Source organism: Drosophila mojavensis, unplaced genomic scaffold, assembly GCF_018153725.1.
Source record: "Drosophila mojavensis isolate 15081-1352.22 unplaced genomic scaffold, ASM1815372v1 contig_136, whole genome shotgun sequence".
Lineage (NCBI taxonomy): Eukaryota > Metazoa > Arthropoda > Insecta > Diptera > Drosophilidae > Drosophila > Drosophila mojavensis.
This window is the reverse complement of record NW_025318667.1, coordinates 14,230,333-14,255,640: the sequence shown is the minus strand read 5'-3', so window position 1 is coordinate 14,255,640 and position 25,308 is coordinate 14,230,333. Positions and strand designations below refer to the sequence as shown.

At 38.3% G+C, this 25,308-nt stretch overlaps 2 protein-coding genes and 3 long non-coding RNA genes across 39 annotated transcripts in view; 1 reads left to right on the top strand and 4 right to left on the bottom strand.

Annotated features, from left to right (window-relative positions):
- LOC6583816 (flotillin-2) overlaps window positions 1–25,308 on the top strand; it is a 127,869-nt gene that overhangs the window by 73,854 nt on the left and 28,707 nt on the right. The gene's annotated exons all lie outside the window — the stretch shown is intronic.
- On the bottom strand, window positions 2,381–4,038 carry LOC26528635. Of its 5 annotated transcripts, none has more exons than XR_004364439.2 (4): window positions 3,842–4,038; window positions 3,705–3,781; window positions 2,815–3,040; window positions 2,381–2,752 (listed from the first exon to the last, which is right to left on the bottom strand). It is a non-coding gene; the product is annotated as an uncharacterized LOC26528635 (long non-coding RNA). The 5 variants fall into 5 exon arrangements; XR_004364442.2 differs by having other exon boundaries at window positions 3,885–4,038; XR_001449041.3 differs by lacking the exon at window positions 3,705–3,781 and having other exon boundaries at window positions 3,842–4,037.
- LOC116804461 lies at window positions 5,450–19,154 on the bottom strand. Of its 7 annotated transcripts, none has more exons than XR_006356863.1 (4): window positions 6,899–7,089; window positions 6,762–6,838; window positions 5,884–6,109; window positions 5,450–5,821 (listed from the first exon to the last, which is right to left on the bottom strand). It is a non-coding gene; the product is annotated as an uncharacterized LOC116804461 (long non-coding RNA). The 7 variants fall into 7 exon arrangements; XR_006356866.1 differs by having other exon boundaries at window positions 6,942–7,089; XR_006356860.1 differs by lacking the exons at window positions 6,762–6,838; window positions 6,899–7,089 and adding an exon at window positions 18,853–19,154.
- LOC26527939 (glucose dehydrogenase [FAD, quinone]) lies at window positions 8,484–16,128 on the bottom strand. Of its 9 annotated transcripts, none has more exons than XR_004364430.2 (4): window positions 9,907–10,102; window positions 9,773–9,849; window positions 8,878–9,120; window positions 8,484–8,821 (listed from the first exon to the last, which is right to left on the bottom strand). XR_004364430.2 is itself a non-coding variant. In XM_044007916.1 (4 exons), exons 1-2 carry the CDS (start codon window positions 16,038–16,040, stop codon window positions 13,731–13,733), a joined length of 1,878 nt encoding a protein of 625 aa, XP_043863851.1. In that variant the 5' UTR covers window positions 16,041–16,128; the 3' UTR covers window positions 8,484–8,821; window positions 8,878–9,120; window positions 12,604–13,730. The 9 variants fall into 9 exon arrangements, 2 of the variants coding, with proteins under 2 accessions (XP_043863851.1, XP_043863853.1); XR_004364431.2 differs by having other exon boundaries at window positions 9,950–10,102; XM_044007916.1 differs by lacking the exons at window positions 9,773–9,849; window positions 9,907–10,102 and adding exons at window positions 12,604–14,635; window positions 15,068–16,128.
- Window positions 20,253–25,279, bottom strand: LOC26528470. Of its 14 annotated transcripts, XR_006356872.1 has the most exons (4): window positions 24,093–24,296; window positions 23,705–23,947; window positions 23,595–23,648; window positions 20,253–20,526 (listed from the first exon to the last, which is right to left on the bottom strand). It is a non-coding gene; the product is annotated as an uncharacterized LOC26528470 (long non-coding RNA). The 14 variants fall into 14 exon arrangements; XR_006356871.1 differs by lacking the exons at window positions 23,595–23,648; window positions 24,093–24,296 and adding an exon at window positions 25,021–25,279 and having other exon boundaries at window positions 20,253–20,590; XR_006356870.1 differs by lacking the exons at window positions 23,595–23,648; window positions 23,705–23,947; window positions 24,093–24,296 and adding exons at window positions 20,653–20,878; window positions 25,021–25,279 and having other exon boundaries at window positions 20,253–20,590.

Below are 25,308 nucleotides of genomic sequence, written 5' to 3'. Positions count from 1 at the left end.
GTCAATTGTTTTCCATTCGCCACAAAAGATCGGACGGCCGAATCGGTTTTTCCTCGCCGTGCGTGACTTTGACATGCGAAAATGCGTCGGCTCCGCTGGGAAAGCCTAACGAGTCCGCAGTGTGGTAAGAAACAAAAACAAAAAAAAGTTGAAACGTCACTAAATAAATAGAGTTGACCAATATAAAGCTGCACAACTTGACCGTGTGCAGAGGGGCCCTTCAATGAGATGTGAAGTCGTTTATTGTCATCTAAGAATGGTCAAGGGCTGAGAAGTGGGGCATTTATGACTCGATGCCATTGAAGAATGCAGCATGGGGGCACTCACAAGACGAGGGCGTTGGGCAACATGCGCTCGCGCTGCCCTCGTATAAGCTATGGTAACAGACCAATAGACGGAGACTTTGAAAATTACGGCATGCGTTAGCTGTAAACTGTTTTCGAATCAGTTGCCCACATTTCATAATCATACTCATAATCTTGGGCAGTCAATTAAAGAGGTTATTAAACTAGGCAAGACTTGTCATTCTGTGTAAGACTTGAAGACAGAGAGACAGACAACAGATGGCGCTGCTTGAGATTCACTTACTGTAATTACTTTTACTAACTTACCACAGTAACTTTAATAGTTGGTCAGCTGAGCTAACTGTTTCGTAAATAGCATAAAGATTATTTTGGGCTTTTTCTTGAGATTACGAAAAAGCAAATTAACAGCGTGAAATGTTATGCCAACAGATGGCGCCGGCAATCGCCCAGCCCCACATATAAATATTTCCATAGCGAGATGATAGCGACTCTGGGTGGCTAAGTGACCCACACTATTAAAGCACTTCCGCTACAATTACGGGCGGCACATAATAAAGCGCACAAATTTCCGGTACTTACGGCTCGTTTTGTATTTGGCTCCATGTCAACTTTCCCAATCAACGCCGAAATTTACTTAAAAGCAATTAAAAGTGAAAGACGCACTGTGCGAGCTATGCTCAAGCAGAAACAATTTGGGGTGACATAATGAATATATCAAAATAAAATAAAAAAATAAATTATAAAATAAAATATATATAAGTTATATCTATTGGAATGAAATCTAAAATGAATTTCACAAATTCCATATATTTGCGTCAAGCATTTTTTTAATTTTTTTTGCAAATGTGTTTGTCAGCTACTTATTAGCTACTATAACTGTATTAAAGCTTTAGTATATGTCAATGTATAATAGATATGTAAGTGTGTGCAGCTGAGGCCAACCACAGAGCCAAGCGGTGCGTGGCATATTACACGAGCACTACGTGACCTATTGCCATAGAAAAGGAAAACAAAGAGACAAAACAAAACAAGACTTACAAGCTTATATATTATTCACCAGATAGAGAGATACACGCGTGTACTTGCACGTGGATTACCACACACACACACACGCACACACAAACAGTAGACAAATGTTGTGGTAACAGGTAGCTCTTGGCTGACATCTTTCATCTAATCGGTTGCCTAAACGCCTGGAAGTGCATTTCTGCCCGTCATCGTTGCTCCGCTCGGTCGTAACTCAATGCCAAATCAGCGTAACGCATCTCAGATGGATATTTTCATTGCGCACCATTCAACTCTATTTCGTATTACCTTACGCATCTGCCACAACCTGTCTGGGCCAAGTGCAAACAGTTGGCCCCTACGTGTGCGCTAATTACTCAACCCATTCGAGCAGTCTAGAGAGACGGTGTTGTGGGAAAGAAGCTTACGTTAACTAATTGTAATATTGAGCTACCGGCTCAAATGGGAACTAACTATGTAGATAGCAATCTGTTCAATCATACCAAACATTAATATCCTATTCCAGCTACCCTGTATTTAATTGACAAACAAATGACAAGTTCTTCATAGTTAGTGGGGTACAATTGTGGAAACGAAAACAAATTCCAATTCCAATTAATTCCAGTTCCAGTGCATTTTGGATTAGCTGTCACCTGCACGAGATCCCTGAATTAACCAAGTCAAACTCTTCCTTCAAAAAAAAATAAAAATAAATAATTAAATAAAAAAATATTAAAAAATAATTATTCATTATCCAGCTACACTGTAATATAAATGAATCAAATTATACATTGTTTCTTTCTAAAGAGCCCCATCGGCGCGTGGGACACTGCGATGAAGCGTGTCGCTAGGTGCACTTGTCAGCGACCCACTGAATAATTGCCAACGGTTTGTATGCATGGGTGTTCGGTTTCGGTCTTTGGTCTTGTTGTGGCGCCAAGTGCTGTGCGGCATAGAAATGAGCCGAAATTTGGCTATGACCACTAATTGACGGATCGTAAAGTGAAAGTGATCAATCATCAGTTAGCAAAAGTTATGCCCCAGACCCAGTAAAAAGTGCTTGTCATGGCTATTGGTTATCGTGCATTTAATAAACATGGATATATGACAGCATGCATAATTGTAAACACAAGAACATGTGAATGTATAAATTTACAAAACAAAGTATACCAGTGTTTCTAAATAGGCTGCAGCTACTAGTCTGTAATTTAGAATTGTGTCTTGTTCAAATGTTAGTCGGCTTGGAAGTTTCCTAGTAGAAGGACCTTGTTTTGTTTGTTTTTCTTCGTTGTTACTCCACTACTACTACTCGGAGGCAAACACAAGGATATGATATCCTCGGACCTTGCACCCCGTTCAAAAATGCTTCATTTCGATATTTTTATAAATTCGTTGAATCGATCCATTCATTATTTTGTGTCATGTTGTATATACAGCAGACCCTGAAACAGACATAGTAAGTATAGTAATTAGTTGGAATTGGAATTGTCAGAGGAATACTTACTGTCAGGGTCGAAGCATAAAATGAAAATAAATTAATGGCAGCCTCAATGCCTAATATAATATAGCGATTCCGATATACCAACGTTCAGAGTTCGCGATTCAAGTGTATGAGCAAACACAAGGATCTCTACATCCTCGGACCTTGCTCCAAAAACAAATTGACATCTATTTGTTAACGATGGTCCATAATTCCAGAGGATTTATATTATTCTTCTTTATCTAACGAGCTGCAAGAATAGAAAACACAAATTAGGTAATTAGAGTCCGCATTCATGTAAGAGGCGAAGCCAATTTGATAATGTTAAACTGTGAAATAATTCGCACGAAGATTCTGGGTTATGTGGTGAATGATTCAATCAATCAATCAATTACCAAAGAATGACAACATTTGTCCTTATCCTTTAAACTTGCAAAAATTAAGAACACATTTTTATAGAAAATTAAGCCAAATATTCCGCAGTTGAATTTGGCTCCGATTTTGATAATATTTCTGAATTTGGAATTGGAAAAAACTGAGAATTTTATTTCAGATGCGAGCACTGCGAAGCTCTACACCTGAATGACGATTTCACAATTTGTGCTGGACTGCCCAGCTACAAATTGAAGCATCGCCTACTTCGATAATTTGTAAAATGAGTGTGTGTGTCAGAAACGTGATGATTTGTATGCTGTATTGAGGATTTCTCAACACTACTCAACACTAGTCAGCAGTCATATCTGTCCAACCCTATTGATCAACACTGCTTTAATAATTTACCCATACTTGAAAGAAAAAAATAAAAATAAATACAACTCACTGAACGTTTTATAATTTATGTATGTGAAAGGCCTTGGATAAGAACTCCGCAAAAAAGAAAAAAGAAATTTGTATTTCGATGAAATCGTTCTTACCCTTCAAGGCCTTTAAGGCGAAATGCACAACAAGAAAATTAGCAAGCTTTCGTCGTTGGTCGTATAAAATGTTATTACTGTTACCCAACAACAATATAAAATTTAGAATTTGTTTAGTTCTCTACAGGCACCCTCACCCATTGCTTGTTTTTAGCAACACTTTTTTTTATATATATTTACTTTTTTATTTTAGACAAATGTAGCCAAAAGTCCGGTTGCGGTTTTTATTTCATTTCTTAATTTGGAATTTGGAATTTTGAAAAACTGAGAATTTTATTTTAGATGTGAGCACTGCCAAGCTGGACAACTGAATGACGAATTTACAATTTGTCCTACACTGTCTAGACTCAAATTGAAGCATCGCCTACTTTTTTTACTATTTAAGCTTTTCTCAACACTGCTTGGCGGCCATATTGTTATCTGAACAACACTGCACTAAAAGTTATCGGTAAAAATTTCTTCTTACCCTTATAAAATTAAACGGACAACAAAAATAAAGCAAGGAAGAGTAGTAGTCTCTAGTCGAGATTGCTCCAGTGGGAGATCCCCTAAACCATGCAAAGAGTTGATACTCCAATCATTCATTTATACACTCATGCAAAATACACGCACACATATACGCATGTATCCCACTGCGCAGTTAGCAGCGACTGCGCTTGGGACGCAATATGGGCTATACTATGCGAACTTATATGTTGAATATATCCTCATGTTCTGGGGCTATCTTTATTAAACCTTTAGAGCGCGATGCTTACACTGAAATGTGAAGCGAATAATAAGTCTTTAGTAGTTGAAATACATGTTTTTTATACCCTGAATTATATCGATTAAAAGTATGTAACAGGCAGAAGGAGGCGTGGCAGGCCCCACAAATGATATATATTCTTGATCAGGGCGACGCTGAGTCGATTTAGCCCTGTCCGTTTATCTGTCCGTCCGTCCGTATGTATAAAATGTATGTCTCAGAAGATATACAAGCTAGAGATTTTTGTCCTAGGTCCGTGTATATTACGCGCATATCGAGTTTTTCTCAAAAAATCGATAACTACTCCCGATATTTTGGTATCGATGAAAAACCTTATCAAAAACTAGGCGTATTTCAAATACTAGAGGCTTGTGCTTGGCACATGCACGCACTTCAATGTTATGATCCCGATCTACAAGTTTCATGAAGATAGTCCATACACAAAAAAGTTTTTAATCATTTAAGCTCCCATAGTAATCCACCACTGCAGCCAATGTGTGTTTATGCGTGCGGGCGCATGTCTTTGTGTGTGTGCATGTCCGAACAATTATTGAAATATCAGTTGCTCGATGGGTTCAGGAGACCTCGAAGTCGGGCAGTCTCGGTTAGAGCTTTCTTATTTGTTTTTGGGATGGGTTATCGAGAAGTCTCTAGCCCTTATATCTTCTGAGAACACCGAAGTGTTCATGCGGACAGACGGACGGGCTGACGGACATGACTATATAGACTCAGCATGTCGCGCTGATCAAGAAAATACATACTTTCTGGGGTCTACCACTTCTCCCTTCTGACTGTCACATACTTCAATACTTGACTGATTTCCCATTTTCGAAATGGGTTCAGGGGATAAAAACATTTATACATTCTTATGGCTACATTTAACCAGCTATTTTTTATTTAATTTCCGGATTTGGAATTTAGAAAACAAAGATTGCTTACATATATTTATGCAAACAATGTGAAGCTCTACAGCTGAATAACGATTTAAACATGTCATGGCTATTGCTTATCGTGCATTTAATAAACATGGATATATGACAGCATGCATAATTGTAAACACAAGAACATGTGAATGTATAAATTTACAAAACAATGTATACCAGTGTTTCTAAATAGGCTGCAGCTACTAGTCTGTAATTTAGAATTGTGTCTTGTTCAAATGTTAGTCGGCTTGGAAGTTTCCTAGTAGAAGGACCTTGTTTTGTTTGTTTTTCTTCGTTGTTACTCCACTACTACTACTCGGAGGCAAACACAAGGATATGATATCCTCGGACCTTGCACCCCGTTCAAAAATGCTTCATTTCGATATTTTTATAAATTCGTTGAATCGATCCATTCATTATTTTGTGTCATGTTGTATATACAGCAGACCCTGAAACAGACATAGTAAGTATAGTAATTAGTTGGAATTGGAATTGTCAGAGGAATACTTACTGTCAGGGTCGAAGCATAAAATGAAAATAAATTAATGGCAGCCTCAATGCCTAATATAATATAGCGATTCCGATATACCAACGTTCAGAGTTCGCGATTCAAGTGTATGAGCAAACACAAGGATCTCTACATCCTCGGACCTTGCTCCAAAAACAAATTGACATCTATTTGTTAACGATGGTCCATAATTCCAGCGAATTTCTGTTATTCTTCTTTATCTAACGAGCTGCAAGAATAGAAAACACAAATCAGGTAATTAGAGTCCGCATTCATGTAAGAGGCGAAGCCAATTTGATAATGTTAAACTGTGAAATAATTCGCACGAAGATTCTGGGCTATGTGGTGAATGATTCAATTACCAATGCATTAAAACATTTGTGCTTATCCTTTAAACTTGCAAAAATTAAGAACACATTTTTATAGAAAATTAAACCAAAAATTCCGCAGTTGAATTTAGCTCCGATTTTGATAATATTTCTGAATTTGGAATTTGGAAAAACTGAGAATTTTATTTCAGATGCGAGCACGGCGAAGCTCTACATCTGAATGACGATTTCACAATTTGTGCTAGACTGCCCAGCTACAAATTGAAGCATCGCCTACTTCGATAATTCGTAAAATGAGTGTGTGTGTCAGAAACGTGATGATTTGTATGCTGTATTGAGGATTTCTCAACACTACTCAATACTAGTCAGCAGTCATATCTGTCCAACCCTATTGAGCAACACTGCTTTAATAATTTACCCATACTTGAAAGAAAAAAATAAAAATAAATACAACTCACTGAACGTTTTATAATTTATGTATGTGAAAGGCCTTGGATAAGAACTCCGCAAAAAAGAAAAAAGAAATTTGTATTTCGATGAAATCTTTCTTACCCTTCAAGGCCTTTAAGGCGAAATGCACAACAAGAAAATTAGCAAGCTTTCGTCGTTGGTCGTATAAAATGTTATTACTGTTACCCAACAACAATATAAAATTTAGAATTTGTTTAGTTCTCTACAGGCACCCTCACCCATTGCTTGTTTTTAGCAACACTTTTTTTTATATATATTTACTTTTTTATTTTAGACAAATGTAGCCAAAAGTCCGGTTGCGGTTTTTATTTCATTTCTTAATTTGGAATTTGGAATTTTGAAAAACTGAGAATTTTATTTTAGATGTGAGCACTGCCAAGCTGGACAACTGAATGACGAATTAACAATTTGTCCTACACTGTCTAGACTCAATTTGAAGCATCGCCTACTTTTTTTACTATTTAAGCTTTTCTCAACACTGCTTGGCGGCCATATTGTTATCTGAACAACACTGCACTAAAAGTTATCGGTAAAAATTTCTTCTTACCCTTATAAAATTAAACGGACAACAAAAATAAAGCAAGGAAGAGTAGTAGTCTCTAGTCGAGACTGCTCGAGTGGGAGATCCTCTAAACCATGCAAAGAGTTGATACTCCAATCATTCTTTTATACACTCATGCAAAATACACGCACACATATACGCATGTATCCAACTGCACAGTTAGCAGCGACTGCGCTTGGGACGCAATATGGGCTATACTATGCGAACTTATGTATATGTTGAATATATCCTCATGTTCTGGGGCTATCTTTATTAAACCTTTAGAGCGCGATACTTACACTGAAATGTGAAGCGAATAATAAGTCTTTAGTAGTTGAAATACATGTTTTTTATACCCTGAATTATATCGATTAAAAGTATGTAACAGGCAGAAGGAGGCGCGGCAGACCCCACAAATGATATATATTCTTGATCAGGGCGACGAGCTGAGTCGATTTAGCTCTGTCCGTTTATCTGTCCGTCCGTCCGTATGTATGAAAGCGTCAATCTCAGAAGATATACAAGCTAGAGATTTTTGTCCTAGGTCCGTGTATATTACGCGCATATCGAGTTTTTCTCAAAAAATCGATAACTACTCCCGATATTTTGGTATCGATGAAAAACCTTATCAAAAACTAGGCGTATTTCAAATACTAGAGGCTTGTGCTTGGCACATGCACGCACTTTAATGTTATGATCCCGATCTACAAGTTTCACGAAGATAGTCCATACACAAAAAAAGTTTTTAATCATTTAAGCTCCCATAGTAATCCACCACTGCAGCCAATGCGTGTTTATGCGTGCGGGCGCATGTCTTTGTGTGTGTGCATGTCCGAACAATTATTGAAATATCAGTTGCTCGATGGGTTCAGGAGACCTCGTAGTCGGGCAGTCTCGGTTAGAGCTTTCTTATTTGTTTTTGGGATGGGTTATCGAGAAATCTCTAGCTCTTATATCTTCTGAGAACACCGAAGTGTTCATGCGGACAGACGGACGGGCTGACGGACATGACTATATAGACTTTCTGGGGTCTACCACTTCTCCCTTCTGACTGTCACATACTTCTATACTTGACTGATTTCCCATTTTCGAAATGGGTTCAGGGGATAAAAACATTTATACATTCTTATGGCTACATTTAACCAGCTAGTTTTTATTTTACTTCTGGATTTGGAATTTAGAAAACTGAGATTGCTTACATATATATATATGCAAACAATGTGAAGCTCTTCAGCTGAATAACGATTTAAACATGTCATGGCTATTGGTTATCGTGCATTTAATAAACATGGATATATGACAGCATGCATAATTGTAAACACAAGAACATGTGAATGTATAAATTTACAAAACAATGTATACCAGTGTTTCTAAATAGGCTGCAGCTACTAGTCTGTAATTTAGAATTGTGTCTTGTTCAAATGTTAGTCGGCTTGGAAGTTTCCTAGTAGAAGGACCTTGTTTTGTTTGTTTTTCTTCGTTGTTACTCCACTACTACTACTCGGAGGCAAACACAAGGATATGATATCCTCGGACCTTGCACCCCGTTCAAAAATGCTTCATTTTGGTATTTTGTGTCATGTTGAATATACAGCAGACCCTGAAACAAACATAGTAAGTAGTAGTTGGAATTGGTATTATCCGAGGAATACTTACTGTCAACGTCGGTGTAGGATATGGAAGCATAAAATGAAAATAAATTAATGACAGCCTCCATGCCTCAATAATATAATATAGCGATTCCGATATACCAACGTTCAGAGTTCGCGATTCAAGTGTATGAGCAAACACAAGGATCTCTACATCCTCGGACCTTGCTCCAAAAACAAATTTACATCTATTTGTTAACGATGGTCCATAATTCCAGCGAATTTATGTTATTCTTCTTTATCTAACGAGCTGCAAGAATAGAAAACACAAATCAGGTAATTAGAGTCCGCATTCATGTAAGAGGCGAAGCCAATTTGATAATGTTAAACTGTGAAATAATTCGCACGAAGATTCTGGGCTATGTGGTGAATGATTCAAGTACCAATGCATTAAAACATTTGTGCTTATCCTTTAAACTTGCAAAAATTAAGAACACATTTTTATAGAAAATTAAACCAAAAATTCCGCAGTTGAATTTAGCTCCGATTTTGATAATATTTCTGAATTTGGAATTTGGAAAAACTGAGAATTTTATTTCAGATGCGAGCACTGCGAAGCTCTACATCTGAATGACGATTTCACAATTTGTGCTAGACTGCCCAGCTACAAATTGAAGCATCGCCTACTTCGATAATTCGTAAAATGAGTGTGTGTGTCAGAAACGTGATGATTTGTATGCTGTATTGAGGATTTCTCAACACTACTCAACACTAGTCAGCAGTCATATCTGTCCAACCCTATTGAGCAACACTGCTTTAATAATTTACCCATACTTGAAAAAAATAAAATAAAATAAAAACAACTCACTGAACGTTTTATAATCTATGTATGTGAATGGCCTTGGATAAGAACTCCGCAAAAAAGAAAAAAGAAATTTGTATTTCGATGAAATCGTTCTTACCCTTCAAGGCCTTTAAGGCGAAATGCACAACAAGAAAATTAGCAAGCTTTCGTCGTTGGTCGTATAAAATGTTATTACTGTTACCCAACAATATAAAATTCAGAATTTGTTTAGTTCTCTACAGGCACCCTCACCCATTGCTTGTTTTTAGCAACACTTTTTTTTATATATATTTACTTTTTTATTTTAGACAAATGTAGCCAAAAGTCCGGTTGCGGTTTTTATTTCATTTCTTAATTTGGAATTTGGAATTTTGAAAAACTGAGAATTTTATTTTAGATGTGAGCACTGCCAAGCTGGACAACTGAATGACGAATTAACAATTTGTCCTACACTGTCTAGACTCAAATTGAAGCATCGCCTACTTTTTTTACTATTTAAGCTTTTCTCAACACTGCTTGGCGGCCATATTGTTATCTGAACAACACTGCATTAAAAGTTATCGGTAAAAATTTCTCCTTACCCTTATAAAATTAAACGGACAACAAAAATGAAGCAAGGAAGAGTAGTAGTCTCTAGTCGAGACTGCTCGAGTGGGAGATCCTCTAAACCATGCAAAGAGTTGATACTCCAATCATTCTTTTATACACTCATGCAAAATACACGCATACATATACGCATGTATCCAACTGCGCAGTTAGCAGCGACTGCGCTTGGGACGCAATATGGGCTATAATATGCAAACTTATATGTTGAATATATCCTCATGTTCTGGGGCTATCTTTATTAAACCTTTAGAGCGGGATGCTTACACTGAAATGTGAAGCGAATAATAAGTCTTTAGTAGTTGAAATACATGTTTTTTATACCCTGAATTATATCGATTAAAAGTATGTAACAGGCAGAAGGAAGCGTGGCAGACCCCACAAATGATATATATTCTTGATCAGGGCGACGAGCTGAGTCGATTTAGCTCTGTCCGTTTATCTGTCCGTCCGTCCGTCCGTATTTATGAGCGCATCGATCTCAGAAGATATATAAGCTAGAGATGTCACATACATCTATACTTGGCTGATTTCCCTGTTGCTACTCTTGCTAGCAAGTAATTTCATTTTATTACATCACGAAAATAGAATAACTTTTAGTCGTTTTCTTTAGTTTTTCCATTGGTTTATTCCATTTGTCCATATTTATATTAAATATTTCACGCATTAATCTTATTTAAACATAATTAAACGATAAAATAATATAAAAGTATACACATATTTCTATGTGTTGTCCTGCCGTTCTTCTGCTCTTTCTTACGACTAACTGATCGACATATGGAAGCTTGAGACCAGGGCTGCGACCTATCGATAACTTACAGGGGTGAAAGACGGATATCTAAATTCGAAATTAACGTTTGATATGATTTAATTCACAACATTCCCATTTTCGAAATGGGTTCAGGGGATAAAAACATTTATACATTCTTATGGCCAAATTTAACCAGCTAGTTTTTATTTTATTTCTGGATTCGGAATTTAGAAAACAAAGATTGCTTACATATATATATATGCAAACAATGTGAAGCTCTACAGCTGAATAACGATTTAAACATGTCATGGCTATTGGTTATCGTGCATTTAATAAACATGGATATATGACAGCATGCATAATTGTAAACACAAGAACATGTGAATGTAAAAATTTACAAAACAATGTATACCAGTGTTTCTAAATAGGCTGCAGCTACTAGTCTGTAATTTAGAATTGTGTCTTGTTCAAATGTTAGTCGGCTTGGAAGTTTCCTAGTAGAAGGACCTTGTTTTGTTTGTTTTTCTTCGTTGTTACTCCACTACTACTACTCGGAGGCAAACACAAGGATATGATATCCTCGGACCTTGCACCCCGTTCAAAAATGCTTTATTTTGGTATTTTGTGTTGAATATACAGCAGACCCTGAAACAAACATAGTAAGTATTAGTTGGAATTGGTATTGTCAGAGGAATACTTACTTTCAACGTCGGTGTAGGATATGGAAGCATAAAATGAAAATAAATTAATGACAGCCTCCATGCCTCAATAATATAATATATCGGTTCCAATATACCAACGTTCAGAGTTCGCGATTCAAGTGTATGAGCAAACACAAGGATCTCTACATCCTCGGACCTTGCTCCAAAAACAAATTGACATCTATTTGTTAACGATGGTCCATAATTCGAGCGAATTTCTGTTATTCTTCTTTATCTAACGAGCTGCAAGAATAGAAAACACAAATCAGGTAATTAGAGTCCGCATTCATGTAAGAGGCGAAGCCAATTTGATAATGTTAAACTGTGAAATAATTCGCACGAAGATTCTGGGCTATGTGGTGAATGATTCAATTACCAATGCATTAAAACATTTGTGCTTATCCTTTAAACTTTCAAAAATTAAAAACACATTTTAATAGAAAATTAAGCCAAAAATTCCGCAGTTGAATTTAGCTCAGATTTGATAATATTTCTGAATTTGGAATTTGGAAAAACTGAGAATTTTATTTCAGATGCGAGCACTGCGAGGCTCTACAGCTGAATGACGATTTCACAATTTGTGCTGGACTGCTCAGCTACAAATTGAAGCATCGCCTACTTCGATAATTTGTAAAATGAGTGTGTGTGTCAGAAATGTGATGATTTGTATGCTTTATTGAGGATTTCTCAACACTTCTCAACACTAGTCAGCAGTCATATCTGTCCAACCCTGTTGAACAACACTGCTTTGATAATTTACCCATACTTGAAAAAAATAAAATAAAATAAAAACAACTCACTGAACGTTTTATAATCTATGTATGTGAATGGCCTTGGATAAGAACTCCGCAAAACAGAAAAAAGAAATTTGTATTTCGATGAAATCTTTCTTACCCTTCAAGGCCTTTAAGGCGAAATGCACAACAAGAAAATTAGCAAGCTTTCGTCGTTGGTCGTATAAAATGTTATTACTGTTACCCAACAATATAAAATTCAGAATTTGTTTAGTTCTCTACAGGCACCCTCACCCATTGCTTGTTTTTAGCAACACTTTTTTTTATATATATATTTCCTCTTTTATTTTAGACAAATGTAGCCAAAAGTCCGGTTTTTATTTTGTTTCTTAATTTGGAATTTGGAAAAACTGAGAATTTTATTTTAGATGTGAGCACTGCCAAGCTGGACAACTGAATGACGAATTTACAATTTGTGCTAGACTGCCCAGCCTCAAATTAAAACATCGCATACTTTGATTTGTAAAATACGAGTTTTGTGCCTTGGTCACAAAATCGGAAAGATTGTATACATCAAAGTAGGCGAAGTTATTGTTTTAGTTTTTCTCAATATTACTGAACCTGGAAGGAACTGAACCTGGAGGAATTCAACAGGGTGTTTATTTCACATTTTGTTTCCTTTGCAGCTAACGCTGCATCGTTGATTTTTGTTGGTCTTGAGAGTCACTTAGTTGAGTTTTGTTGCTTGGGAGTAAAAATCGTCGCCTAGCGCATGATCTTTTGTTGATTGAACAAAGAATAATTTGCATCCCAAATCTCTAAATTCGTTAATCGAATTCCATTTTACTTTCTTAACTGATGCATCAGTAAGTTAATATAATTTCCTAAGCAATTCAGATATTAAGCAAATGGTCGCTTTTGTGTTGTGATCCACCGAGTACCTCCTTTAATTTCCAATGTCTCTTCAGCTTTGAGTTTGACAGCAACTGGAGATCAATTATTTGGCTCTTATTTTCTTAGTTACAGTCGTATGGTGAGCTTTTATTACGGCCCACAGAGCTTTGAAAGCTTGCAAGCTTAACGCAGCTCCAAACCAATTGTGCGCAATCACGTTTGAGAAGCACTGGACGGAATATATGTATACACGCAGCTAACATTTTTTAAACGTGCTCGCTTTATTGACTAACTAACAAATACAAAAAAAAAAGAAGGAAGATCATTCCCACATAATCTCCTAATTGGATGGAGTATGCAATGTGGCTCTCGTTTGTTCAGTTGTGAAAGGACTTATAGCTCCGTGTGCTGGCTAGCACCACCCAGATAATCCTCTTTGATCATATCGGCACCCTTCTCACCAATCATAATGCAAGCCGCATTCGTGTTCGCTCCAACAATATCGGGCATAATGCTGGCATCGATCACCCGGAGTCCCCGCGCACCATGCACGCGGAGGCGGGGATCGACGACGGCCGTGGGATCGCTGGCGGGTCCCATGCGGGCCGTACCGACTGGATGGTAGACAGTGGTGGTCATGTGGCGTATATAACAGCGCCAATACTCGTCCGACTGATATTCCAGGGCATTGCAGGCCTCCAAGTCGACCTTGTGCAGAGCTGCCTCACGCTCGCCGAAAGCTCGCGTCTCCGGCAGCCGCTTGTAGATGTTGAGGGCACGTATGTAGGTCTCCACATCGCGATCATCGGTCATGTAGCCCGGATCGATGAGGGGTGCGTCTAAGAAGTCGGCGCTCTGCAGCTCCAGTCGGCCAGCCGAGAAGGGCTTCAAGTGCAATAGGTAGGTGATATACGTATTTGACTTCTCGTTGGCGGACAGAATGCTCTTGGCCACACGATCATTGAATCCGGTGGCCTTCACATAGCCACGCAGCTCCGGACTCTGCATCAGACTGAAGAAATTGGTTGTCTGAATGTCCGGATTGGGACCATGCAAGGAGGTAGTATTGATGAAGCCCGTCAAGGCAGTTGCCTCGTGGTGCAACAGCTTGCTGTGGCGACCCATCAACAGATTGTACATGGCATCCACCAGCTCCTCCTCAGTGGGCTTGCGGGCCGTCGACTTGTCGATCTGGAAGATTACGGGCAAGCTGGCGTGATCCTTCAGGTTGCGGCCCACGGGCAGATCCAGTTTAACGGGCACGCCAATGCTTCTCAGGTGCTCGGCTGGGCCAATGCCTACGGCATGAAAAGGAGAACGATTTAAATAGTTAGATGGGTCGCACATATAGCACAAGGAAATAAGATAAATGCTCTGGATGCCATGACAATTAGTTCAACCAAAGTCACATTTGTAGATTAGATTTAATATTACTTTGTATACGAAGCAGACTGAAACTGAAGACCTTGAACTGATGAGATTAACGTCTCTAAGTGGGAGATGCCATAAAAACATAGGCTGTTCCATAAAGCGAACAGTAGCAACATATGCAACTATCGGATAGCGTTATCTCGGCCATAAAAGCCTCAAACAATTCGTTTGTTTTCTATTTTTGCATAACTTTTGGCAATCTAATCAAATGTGGGCAAAGATTAAAGGCCGACAAAGAGAGCAGCGACTCGTTTGACCTTGCTAGACCTTGGGACTCCAGTGTGACCCGCTGCACATACCTGAGAGCATTAGAATCTGTGGAGTGCCAATGGCACCAGCCGAGAGGATAATCTCCTTGCTGGCACGCACTGTGTACTCCTTTTCGCCGCGATGAACGAAGGTGACGCTCTCCGCCCTCTGCTTGCCGTCCAGGTTAATGCGCTTCACGTGGGCGTGGCGCACAATGTGCAGATTGGGCGTGTCCTTGCGGAGGTGGGATCGGGCGGTGGTAATGCGACGCCCGCCGTCTTGAGTGCCCAGTATATCGATTTGACCGATAAACGAGCCCTCCGTAAAGTCCGGCGCACTGCCGTAGCCCATCTCCAGCATGCCCGCCCGGATGGTCGAGCGGAACTCATTGTCCGAGACGTAGTTATTAATGCCCATGGGTCCACCAACGCCATGATCGCCGGGCTTATAGTCGGGCCGTGTGGAACGCAGGTCCTCCGCTTTACGGAAGTACTTGAGCACCGCGTCGTAGCCCCAGCCGGGATTGCCGCGCGCCTCCCAGTCATCAAAGTCGGTGCGTGTGCCGCGTGCATAGATCATCGCGTTCATTCCGTTCGTGCCGCCCAGCATCTTGCCTCGCGGCCAATGGCAGCTCTCGCCGAGCATGGCCATGCAGGCTCGTCCGTTGGGCTGCGTATGGTACTGCCAGTCCCAGTCGGAGAACTGTGTGGCCATGTGCCAGGCGACGAATTCCGTTTCGACTGGCGGATCGCCGCCTGCCTCCAGCAGCAGGATCCGCCAATTCGCTTGCTCCGCTAACCGGCCAGCCACGACGGCACCCGCACTGCCCGCACCCACCACAACGAAATCGTACGGCTCATCGAAGCCGCCCGCATTGTCTAGCCAATCGCCGCGATCGGGCGGCCACTGACTCTTGCCACTCAGATCACAGTATTTCGCGATCAGCGTATGCAGCAGGAGCGACATTAGCGTATTCGCTGGACCCGCCGATCTAGCGGCGCACTCAGTGCTTAGGAACTCCATTTCTCTTCGCTGATATAGAACTCTGAACGTAACGACTGGTGACCTAGCGCTCCGGTCACTGGCGCTGTCCGTGCGCTACTATTCACCGGACAGAGCCGGTAGCTCGCATTTGTACGGTCGCGCAGCGCCAAACATTCGAATGCCGCACGCGTCGCCGTAAATCACCTGCGCCATTTGCATTGCAAATAGACCACCGTACGTATGGGTATATGATGTGTGCGTGTGTGTGTATGCTCTGCCGGACGCGCCTTTATCACTGCCACAGAGATTAGATGTGACATTCAAGAGCAGGTGCAGCCAGAACTAAGGCGAAGCCTAAACTACTAAGCGAACAGCGTTTGATAAGCCCCGCTGGCCCATTCAATTATCGGGCCCCCAAATCGTTTTTTATGATCGCACCTAACAAGGCAATTCAGCCAGCTCTCTCTCTCTCTCTCTCTCTCACCCTCGTTCACTCTCTCAATCTTGATCTCTCTGCCGTTGAAGATAAGCTTTTGCTGCGCCTACTATGGTATCTGAGCGCTGTGCGCTGGGTGGGCGGGCCACGCTCACCGGCTAGGCACCAGCAACATCTCAACATTGCTGTTAGCAGGAATGGCTGCATACCTGGGCTCGGTCAACACGAACCGTTGGGCACTCTGCCAGCCGGTGCAATCTAATCCAGGGTGCGTCTGCCTCTCTCGCTCTCTTTCTAGCTCTGTTTCTATCTTGCCATATTTCAACTTATGCAGCTTGACTTTGTTTTTATTATATTTAAACATATTACTATCTCATGAAGTCGATGTTGTCAAGTCTAGATACCCTGTAAATAATGGAAAATATTTATACTTATTGATAAACGTTAAACTGGTAGTAAATTGTTGGCATTCTTTATCTCTTTTTCATTCTTGAATAGTAAATGTGTTCGATATATTTGTTTACTAAAACCTGCCAATAAAATTGGATTATTGGGAACGAAAACATGACAAGCTATGTTGACTAGATTATTCCACAGTGATCTGCATAGCCGTTATATAGGTATACATATGAATATGCAAAGTACGAGTAAGAAATATTTTTGTTGACTTTGTTTATTAAAGATTATACAATATTTATTTAATGTTTAAAAAAGAAGTGAGTTAACTTTTTGTAATTTTACTACGATTCACAATAGACTGTAATATTAACAAGAAGGTTCTAGTCGAGACTGCTCGACTAGCAGAAACCCTGAACACTCCAAGCTGATATTCTAATCATACTACACATCATTTATGATCATCATTCTGCTAACTGCGCAGAAAGCAGCGACTGCGCTTAGGCTGCGCTGCAGTGTGGGCAATATTATGAGAATTTCGAAATGGGTTCAGGGGATACAAATATTTATACATTCTTATAGCCAAATTTAACCAGCTAGTTTTTATTTTACTTCTGGATTTGGAATTTAGAAAACTGAGATTGCTTACATATATATATATATATATATATATATATATATATATATGCAAACAATGTGAAGCTCTTCAGCTGAATATCGATTTAAACATGTCATGGCTATTGGTTATCGTGCATTTAATAAATATGGATATATGACAGCATGCATAATTGTAAACAAGAACATGTGAATGTATAAATTTACAAAACAATCTATACCAGTGTTTCTAAATAGGCTGCAGCTACTAGTCTGTAATTTAGAATTGTGTCTTGTTCAAATGTTAGTCGGCTTGGAAGTTTCCTAGTAGAAGGACCTTGTTTTGTTTGTTTTTCTTCGTTGTTACTCCACTACTACTACTCGGGGGCAAACACAAGGATATGATATCCTCGGACCTTGCACCCCGTTCAAAAATGCTTCATTTTGGTATTTTGTGTCCTGTTGAATATACAGCAGACCCTGAAACAAACATAGTAAGTATTAGTTGGAATTGGAATTGTCAGAGGAATACTTACTGTCAGGGTCGGTGTAGGATATCGAAGCATAAAATGAAAATAAATTAATGGCAGCCTCCATGCCCCAATAATATATTATAGCGGTTCCGATATACCAACGTTCAGAGTTCGCGATTCAAGTGTATGAGCAAACACAAGGATCTCTACATCCTCGGACCTTGCTCCAAAAACAAATTGACAGCTATTTGTTAACGATGGTCCATAATTCGAGCGAATTTCTGTTATTCTTCTTTATCTAACGAGCTGCAAGAATAGAAAACACAAATCAGGTAATTAGAATCCGCATTCATGTAAGAGGCGAAGCCAATTAGATAATTTTAAGCTGTGAAATAATTCGCACGAAGATTCTGGGTTATGTGGTGAATGATTCAATCAATCAATCAATTACCAAAGAACGACAACATTTGTGCTAATCCTTTAAACTTGCAAAAATTAAGAACACATTTTTATAGAAAATTAAACCAAAAATTCCGCAGTTGAATTTAGCTCCGATTTTGATAATATTTCTGAATTTGGAATTTGGAAAAACTGAGAATTTTATTTCAGATGCGAGCACTGCGAGGCTCTACATCTGAATGACGATTTCACAATTTGTGCTGGACTGCCCAGCTACAAATTGAAGCATCGCCTACTTCGATAATTTGTAAAATGAGTGTGTGTGTCAGAAACGTGATGATTTGTATGCTGTATTGAGGATTTCTCAACACTAGTCAACAGTCATATCTGTCCAAGCCTGTTAAGCAACACTGCTTTAATAATTTACCCATGCTTGGAAAAAATCAGAAAACTAGTAACTGAACGTTATATAAATTATGTATATAAATGGCCTTGGATAAAAACTCCGCAAAAAAGAAAAAAGAAATTTGTATTTCGATGAAATCGTTCTTACCCTTCAAGGCCCTTTAGGGGAAATGCACAAGAAAATTAGCGAGCTTTCGTATAAAATGTTATTACTGTTAGCCAACAACAATACAAAATTCAGAGTTTGTTTAGTTCTCTACAGGCACCCTCACCCGTTGCTTGTTTTTAGCAACACTTTTTTATATATATTTACTTTTTTATTTTAGACAAATGTAGCCAAAAGTCCGGTTTTTATTTTGTTTCTTAATTTGGAATTTGGAATTTGGAAAAACTGAGAATTTTATTTTAGATGTGAGCACTGCCAAGCTCTACAACTGAATGACGAATTTACAATTTGTGTTAGACTGCCCAGCCTCAAATTGAAGCATCGCCTACTTCAATGAATTTGTACTATTTTGGCTTTTCTCAACACTGCTTGGCGGCCATATTGTTATCTGAACAACACTGTACTAAAAGTTATCGGAAAAAAATTCTTCTAAAAATAAACGGACAACAAAAATAAAGTAAGGAAGAGTAGTAGTCTTTAGTCGAGACTGCTCGAGTAGTAGCCTCCAAACTAATGCGTATTTCAAATACTACTTCACTTCAATGTTATGATCCCGATCTACAAGTTTGATGGAGATAGTCCATCAAGAAGAAAAGGTATTAAGCAATTAAGTTTCCATTGTAAGTCCACACTGCAGTCCATGCTTGTCTATGCGTGCTGCCTATGTGCGTCTGTGTGTGTTTATTGTGTAAGCAGAAGGACGCGATGTATTATTGAAATATCAAATTTTCGAAGGGTTCAGGGGATTTCGTAGTCGAGCAGTCTCGAGTAGAGCTTTCTCACTTGTTTTTTTTTTTTTTTTTTTTCAAATTTTGGCGAAATGGGCGTGGTATCCTATATCGGTAAATCTTAAATGCAAATACCCATTGAATCTGAAGACGTTGGGTCTAATAGTATTCAAATTACGTTTAAAAACGAAATCAATTTATCGATTGTCGATAAGGGAGAAACTGGATGGGTTATCGAAAAGTCCCTAGCTCTTATATCTTCTGAGATCTCGGACTTCGTGCGGACAGACGGACGAGTGAACGGACATGTCTATATAGATTCAGCATGTCGCGCTGATCAAGAAAATACATACTTTCTGGGGTCTACCACTTCTCCCTTCTGACTGTCACATACTTCTATACTTGACTGATTTCCCATGCTCGAAATGGGTTCAGGGGATAAAAACATTTATACATTCTTATGGCTACATTTAACCAGCTATTTTATATTTTATTTCTGGATTTGGAATTTAGAAAACTGAGATTGCTTACATATATATATATATATATATATATATATATATATATATATATATATATATATATATATATATATATATATATGCAAACAATGTGAAGCTCTTCAGCTGAATATCGATTTAAACATGTCATGGCTATTGGTTATCGTGCATTTAATAAATATGGATATATGACAGCATGCATAATTGTAAACACAAGAACATGTGAATGTATAAATTTACAAAACAATCTATACCAGTGTTTCTAAATAGGCTGCAGCTACTAGTCTGTAATTTAGAATTGTGTCTTGTTCAAATGTTAGTCGGCTTGGAGGTTTCCTAGTAGAAGGACCTTGTTTTGTTTGTTTTTCTTCGTTGTTACTCCACTACTACTACTCGGAGGCAAACACAAGGATATGATATCCTCGGACCTTGCACCCCGTTCAAAAATGCTTCATTTTGGTATTTTGTGTCATGTTGAATATACAGCAGACCCTGAAACAGACATAGTAAGTATAGTAATTAGTTGGAATTGGAATTGTCAGAGGAATACTTACTGTCAGGGTCGAAGCATAAAATGAAAATAAATTAATGGCAGCCTCAATGCCTAATATAATATAGCGATTCCGATATACCAACGTTCAGAGTTCGCGATTCAAGTGTATGAGCAAACACAAGGATCTCTACATCCTCGGACCTTGCTCCAAAAACAAATTGACATCTATTTGTTAACGATGGTCCATAATTCCAGCGAATTTCTGTTATTCTTCTTTATCTAACGAGCTGCAAGAATAGAAAACACAAATCAGGTAATTAGAGTCCGCATTCATGTAAGAGGCGAAGCCAATTTGATAATGTTAAACTGTGAAATAATTTGCACGAAGATTCTGGGTTATGTGGTGAATGATTCAATTACCAAACCATGACAACATTTGTCCTTATCCTTTAAACTTGCAAAAATTAAGAACACATTTTTATAGAAAATTAAGCCAAAAGTTCGGCAGTTGAATTTAGCTCCGATTTTGATAATATTTCTGAATTTGGAATTTGGAAAAACTGAGAATTTTATTTCAGATGCGAGCACTGCGAGGCTCTACACCTGAATGACGATTTCACAATTTGTGCTGGACTGCCCAGCTACAAATTGAAGCATCGCCTACTTCGATAATTTGTAAAATGAGTGTGTGTGTCAGAAACGTGATGATTTGTATGCTGTATTGAGAATTTCTCAACACTACTCAACACTAGTCAGCACTCATATCTGTCCAACCCTGTTGAACAACACTGCTTTGATAATTTACCCATACTTGAAAAAAATAAAATAAAATAAAAACAACTCACTGAACGTTTTATAAATTATATATGTGAAAGGCCTTGGATAAGAACTCCGCAAAAAACGAAAAAAGAAATTTGTATTTCGATGAAATCGTTCTTACCCTTGAAGGCCTTTAAGGCGAAATGCACAACAAGAAAATTAGCAAGCTTTCGTCGTTGGTCGTATAAAATGTTATTACTGTTACCCAACAACAATATAAAATTCAGAATTTGTTTAGTTCTCTACAGGCACCCTCACCCATTGCTTGTTTTTAGCAACACTTGTTTATATATATTTACTTTTTTATTTTGGACAAATGTAGCCAAAAGTCCGGCTTTTATTTTGTTTCTTAATTTGGAATTTGGAAAAACTGAGAATTTTATTTTAGATGTGAGCACTGCCAAGCTGGACAACTGAATGACGAATTTACAATTCGTGCTAGACTGCCCAGCCTCAAATTGAAGCATCGCCTACTTCAATGAATTTGTACTATTTAAGCTTTTCTCAACACTGCTTGGCGGCCATATTGTTATCTGAACAACACTGCACTAAAAGTTATTGGAAAAAATTTCTTCTTACCCTTATAAAATTAAACGGACAACAAAAATAAAGCAAGGAAGAGTAGTAGTCTCTAGTCGAGATTGCTCCAGTGGGAGATCCCCTAAACCATGCAAAGAGTTGATACTCCAATCATTCTTTTATACACTCATGCAAAATACACGCATACATATACGCATGTATCCAACTGCGCAGTTAGCAGCGACTGCGCTTGGGACGCAATATGGGCTATAATATGCAAACTTATATGTTGAATATATCCTCATGTTCTGGGGCTATCTTTATTAAACCTTTAGAGCGGGATGCTTACACTGAAATGTGAAGCGAATAATAAGTCTTTAGTAGTTGAAATACATGTTTTTTATACCCTGAATTATATCGATTAAAAGTATGTAACAGGCAGAAGGAGGCGTGGCAGGCCCCACAAATGATATATATTCTTGATCAGGGCGACGCTGAGTCGATTTAGCCCTGTCCGTTTATCTGTCCGTCCGTCCGTATGTATAAAATGTATGTCTCAGAAGATATACAAGCTAGAGATTTTTGTCCTAGGTCCGTGTATATTACGCGCATATCGAGTTTTTCTCAAAAAATCGATAACTACTCCCGATATTTTGGTAACGATGAAAAACCTTATCGAAAACTAGGCGTATTTCAAATACTAGAGGCTTGTGCTTGGCACATGCACGCACTTTAATTTTATGATCCCGATCTACAAGTTTCATGAAGATAGTCCATACACAAAAAAAAGTTTTTAATCATTTAAGCTCCCATAGCAATCCACCATTGCAGCCAATGCGTGTTTATGCGTGCGGGCGCATGTCTTTGTGTGTGTGCATGTCCGAACAATTATTGAAATATCAGTTGCTCGATGGGTTCAGGAGACCTCGTAGTCGGGCAGTCTCGGTTAGAGCTTTCTTATTTGTTTTTGGGATGGGTTATCGAGAAATCTCTAGCTCTTATATCTTCTGAGAACACCGAAGTGTTCATGCGGACAGACGGACGGGCTGACGGACATGACTATATAGACTCAGCATGTCGCGCTGATCAAGAAAATACATACTTTCTGGGGTCTACCACTTCTCCCTTCTGACTGTCACATACTTCAATACTTGACTGATTTCCCATTTTCGAAATGGGTTCAGGGGATAAAAACATTTATACATTCCTATGGCTACATTTAACCAGCTATTTTTTATTTAATTTCCGGATTTGGAATTTAGAAAACTGAGATTGCTTACATATATATATATATATATATATATATATATATATATATATATATATATATATATATATATGCAAACAATGTGAAGCTCTTCAGCTGAATATCGATTTAAACATGTCATGGCTATTGGTTATCGTGCATTTAATAAATATGGATATATGACAGCATGCATAATTGTAAACACAAGAACATGTGAATGTATAAATTTACAAAACAATCTATACCAGTGTTTCTAAATAGGCTGCAGCTACTAGTCTGTAATTTAGAATTGTGTCTTGTTCAAATGATAGTCGGCTTGGAAGTTTCCTAGTAGAAGGACCTTGTTTTGTTTGTTTTTCTTCGTTGTTACTCCACTACTACTACTCGGAGGCAAACACAAGGATATGATATCCTCGGACCTTCAAAAATGCTTCATTTTGGTATTTTGTGTCATGTTGAATATACAGCAGACCCTGAAACAAACATAGTAAGTAGTAGTTGGAATTGGTATTGTCCGAGGAATACTTACTGTCAACGTCGGTGTAGGATATGGAAGCATAAAATGAAAATAAATTAATGACAGCCTCCATGCCTCAATAATATAATATAGCGATTCCGATATACCAACGTTCAGAGTTCGCGATTCAAGTGTATGAGCAAACACAAGGATCTCTACATCCTCGGACCTTGCTCCAAAAACAAATTGACATCTATTTGTTAACGATGGTCCATAATTCCAGAGGATTTATATTATTTTTCTTTATTTAACGAGCTGCAAGAATAGAAAACACAAATCAGGTAATTAGAGTCCGCATTCATGTAAGAGGCGAAGCCAATTTGATAATGTTAAACTGTGAAATAATTCGCACGAAGATTCTGCGTTATGTGGTGAATGATTCAATCAATCAATCAATTACCAAAGAATGACAACATTTGTCCTTATCCTTTAAACTTGCAAAAATTAAGAACACATTTTTATAGAAAATTAAGCCAAAAGTTCGGCAGTTGAATTTAGCTCCGATTTTGATAATATTTCTGAATTTGGAATTTGGAAAAACTGAGAATTTTATTTCAGATGCGAGCACTGCGAAGCTCTACAGCTGAATGACGATTTCACAATTTGTGCTGGACTGCCCAGCTACAAATTGAAGCATCGCCTACTTCGATAATTTGTAAAATGAGTGTGTGTCTCAGAAACGTGATGATTTGTATGCTGTATTGAGGATTTCTCAACACTAGTCAGCAGTCATATCTGTCCAACCCTGTTGAACAACACTGCTTTGATAATTTACCCATGCTTGGAAAAAATCAGAAAACTAGTAACTGAACGTTTTATAAATTAATAAATTATTAAAGAAATTTGTATTTCGATGAAATCGTTCTTACCCTTCAAGGCCCTTTAGGGGAAATGCACAAGAAAATTAGCGAGCTTTCGTATAAAATGTTATTACAGTTAGCCAACAACAATACAAAATTCAGAGTTTGTTTAGTTCTCTACAGGCACCCTCACCCGTTGCTTGTTTTTAGCAACACTTTTTTTTATATATATTTACTTTTTTATTTTAGACAAATGTAGCCAAAAATCCGGCAGCTGTAAGCTTCGGCTTTTATTTTGTTTCTTAATTTGGAATTTGGAAAAACTGAGAATTTTATTTTAGATGTGAGCACTGCCAAGCTCTACAACTGAATGACGAATTTACAATTTGTGCTAGACTGCCCAGCCTCAAATTGAAGCATCGCCTACTTCAATGAATTTGTACTATTTTAGCTTTTCTCAACACTACTTGGCGGCCACATAGCTATCTGAACAACACTGCATTAATTATTGGGAAAGTTTCTACTTACCCTTAAACTTGCACTACCAGCGAAAATAGAATCGGGATTTTGTCACTTGAACACTTTCAGCGTCTTTGATGTTACTGCTACCCAAAAATTAATAATTCTTAGATAAAACAAGTTTTTTTAAAAGCTCATTTTTACGGACAAATGTCTGGCAGTCGAATTAGGTCCCGATTTTTATATTCTTTCTGAATTTGGAATTTGGAAAACTGAGAATTTAATTTGAGATGCGAGCACTGCCAAGCTCTACAACTGAATGACGAATTTACAATTTGTGCTGGACTTCCCAGCTAC

Excerpts from the sequence above, each read along its gene's own strand:
- LOC26527939 (XM_044007916.1), bottom strand. The coding sequence starts at position 16,040 with ATGGAGTTCCTAAGCACTGAGTGCGCCGCTAGATCGGCGGGTCCAGCG. Across the intron at positions 14,636-15,067 it reads ACAGATTCTAATGCTCTCAG|GCATTGGCCCAGCCGAGCAC; the intron begins GTATGTGCAGCG and ends TTCATGCCGTAG.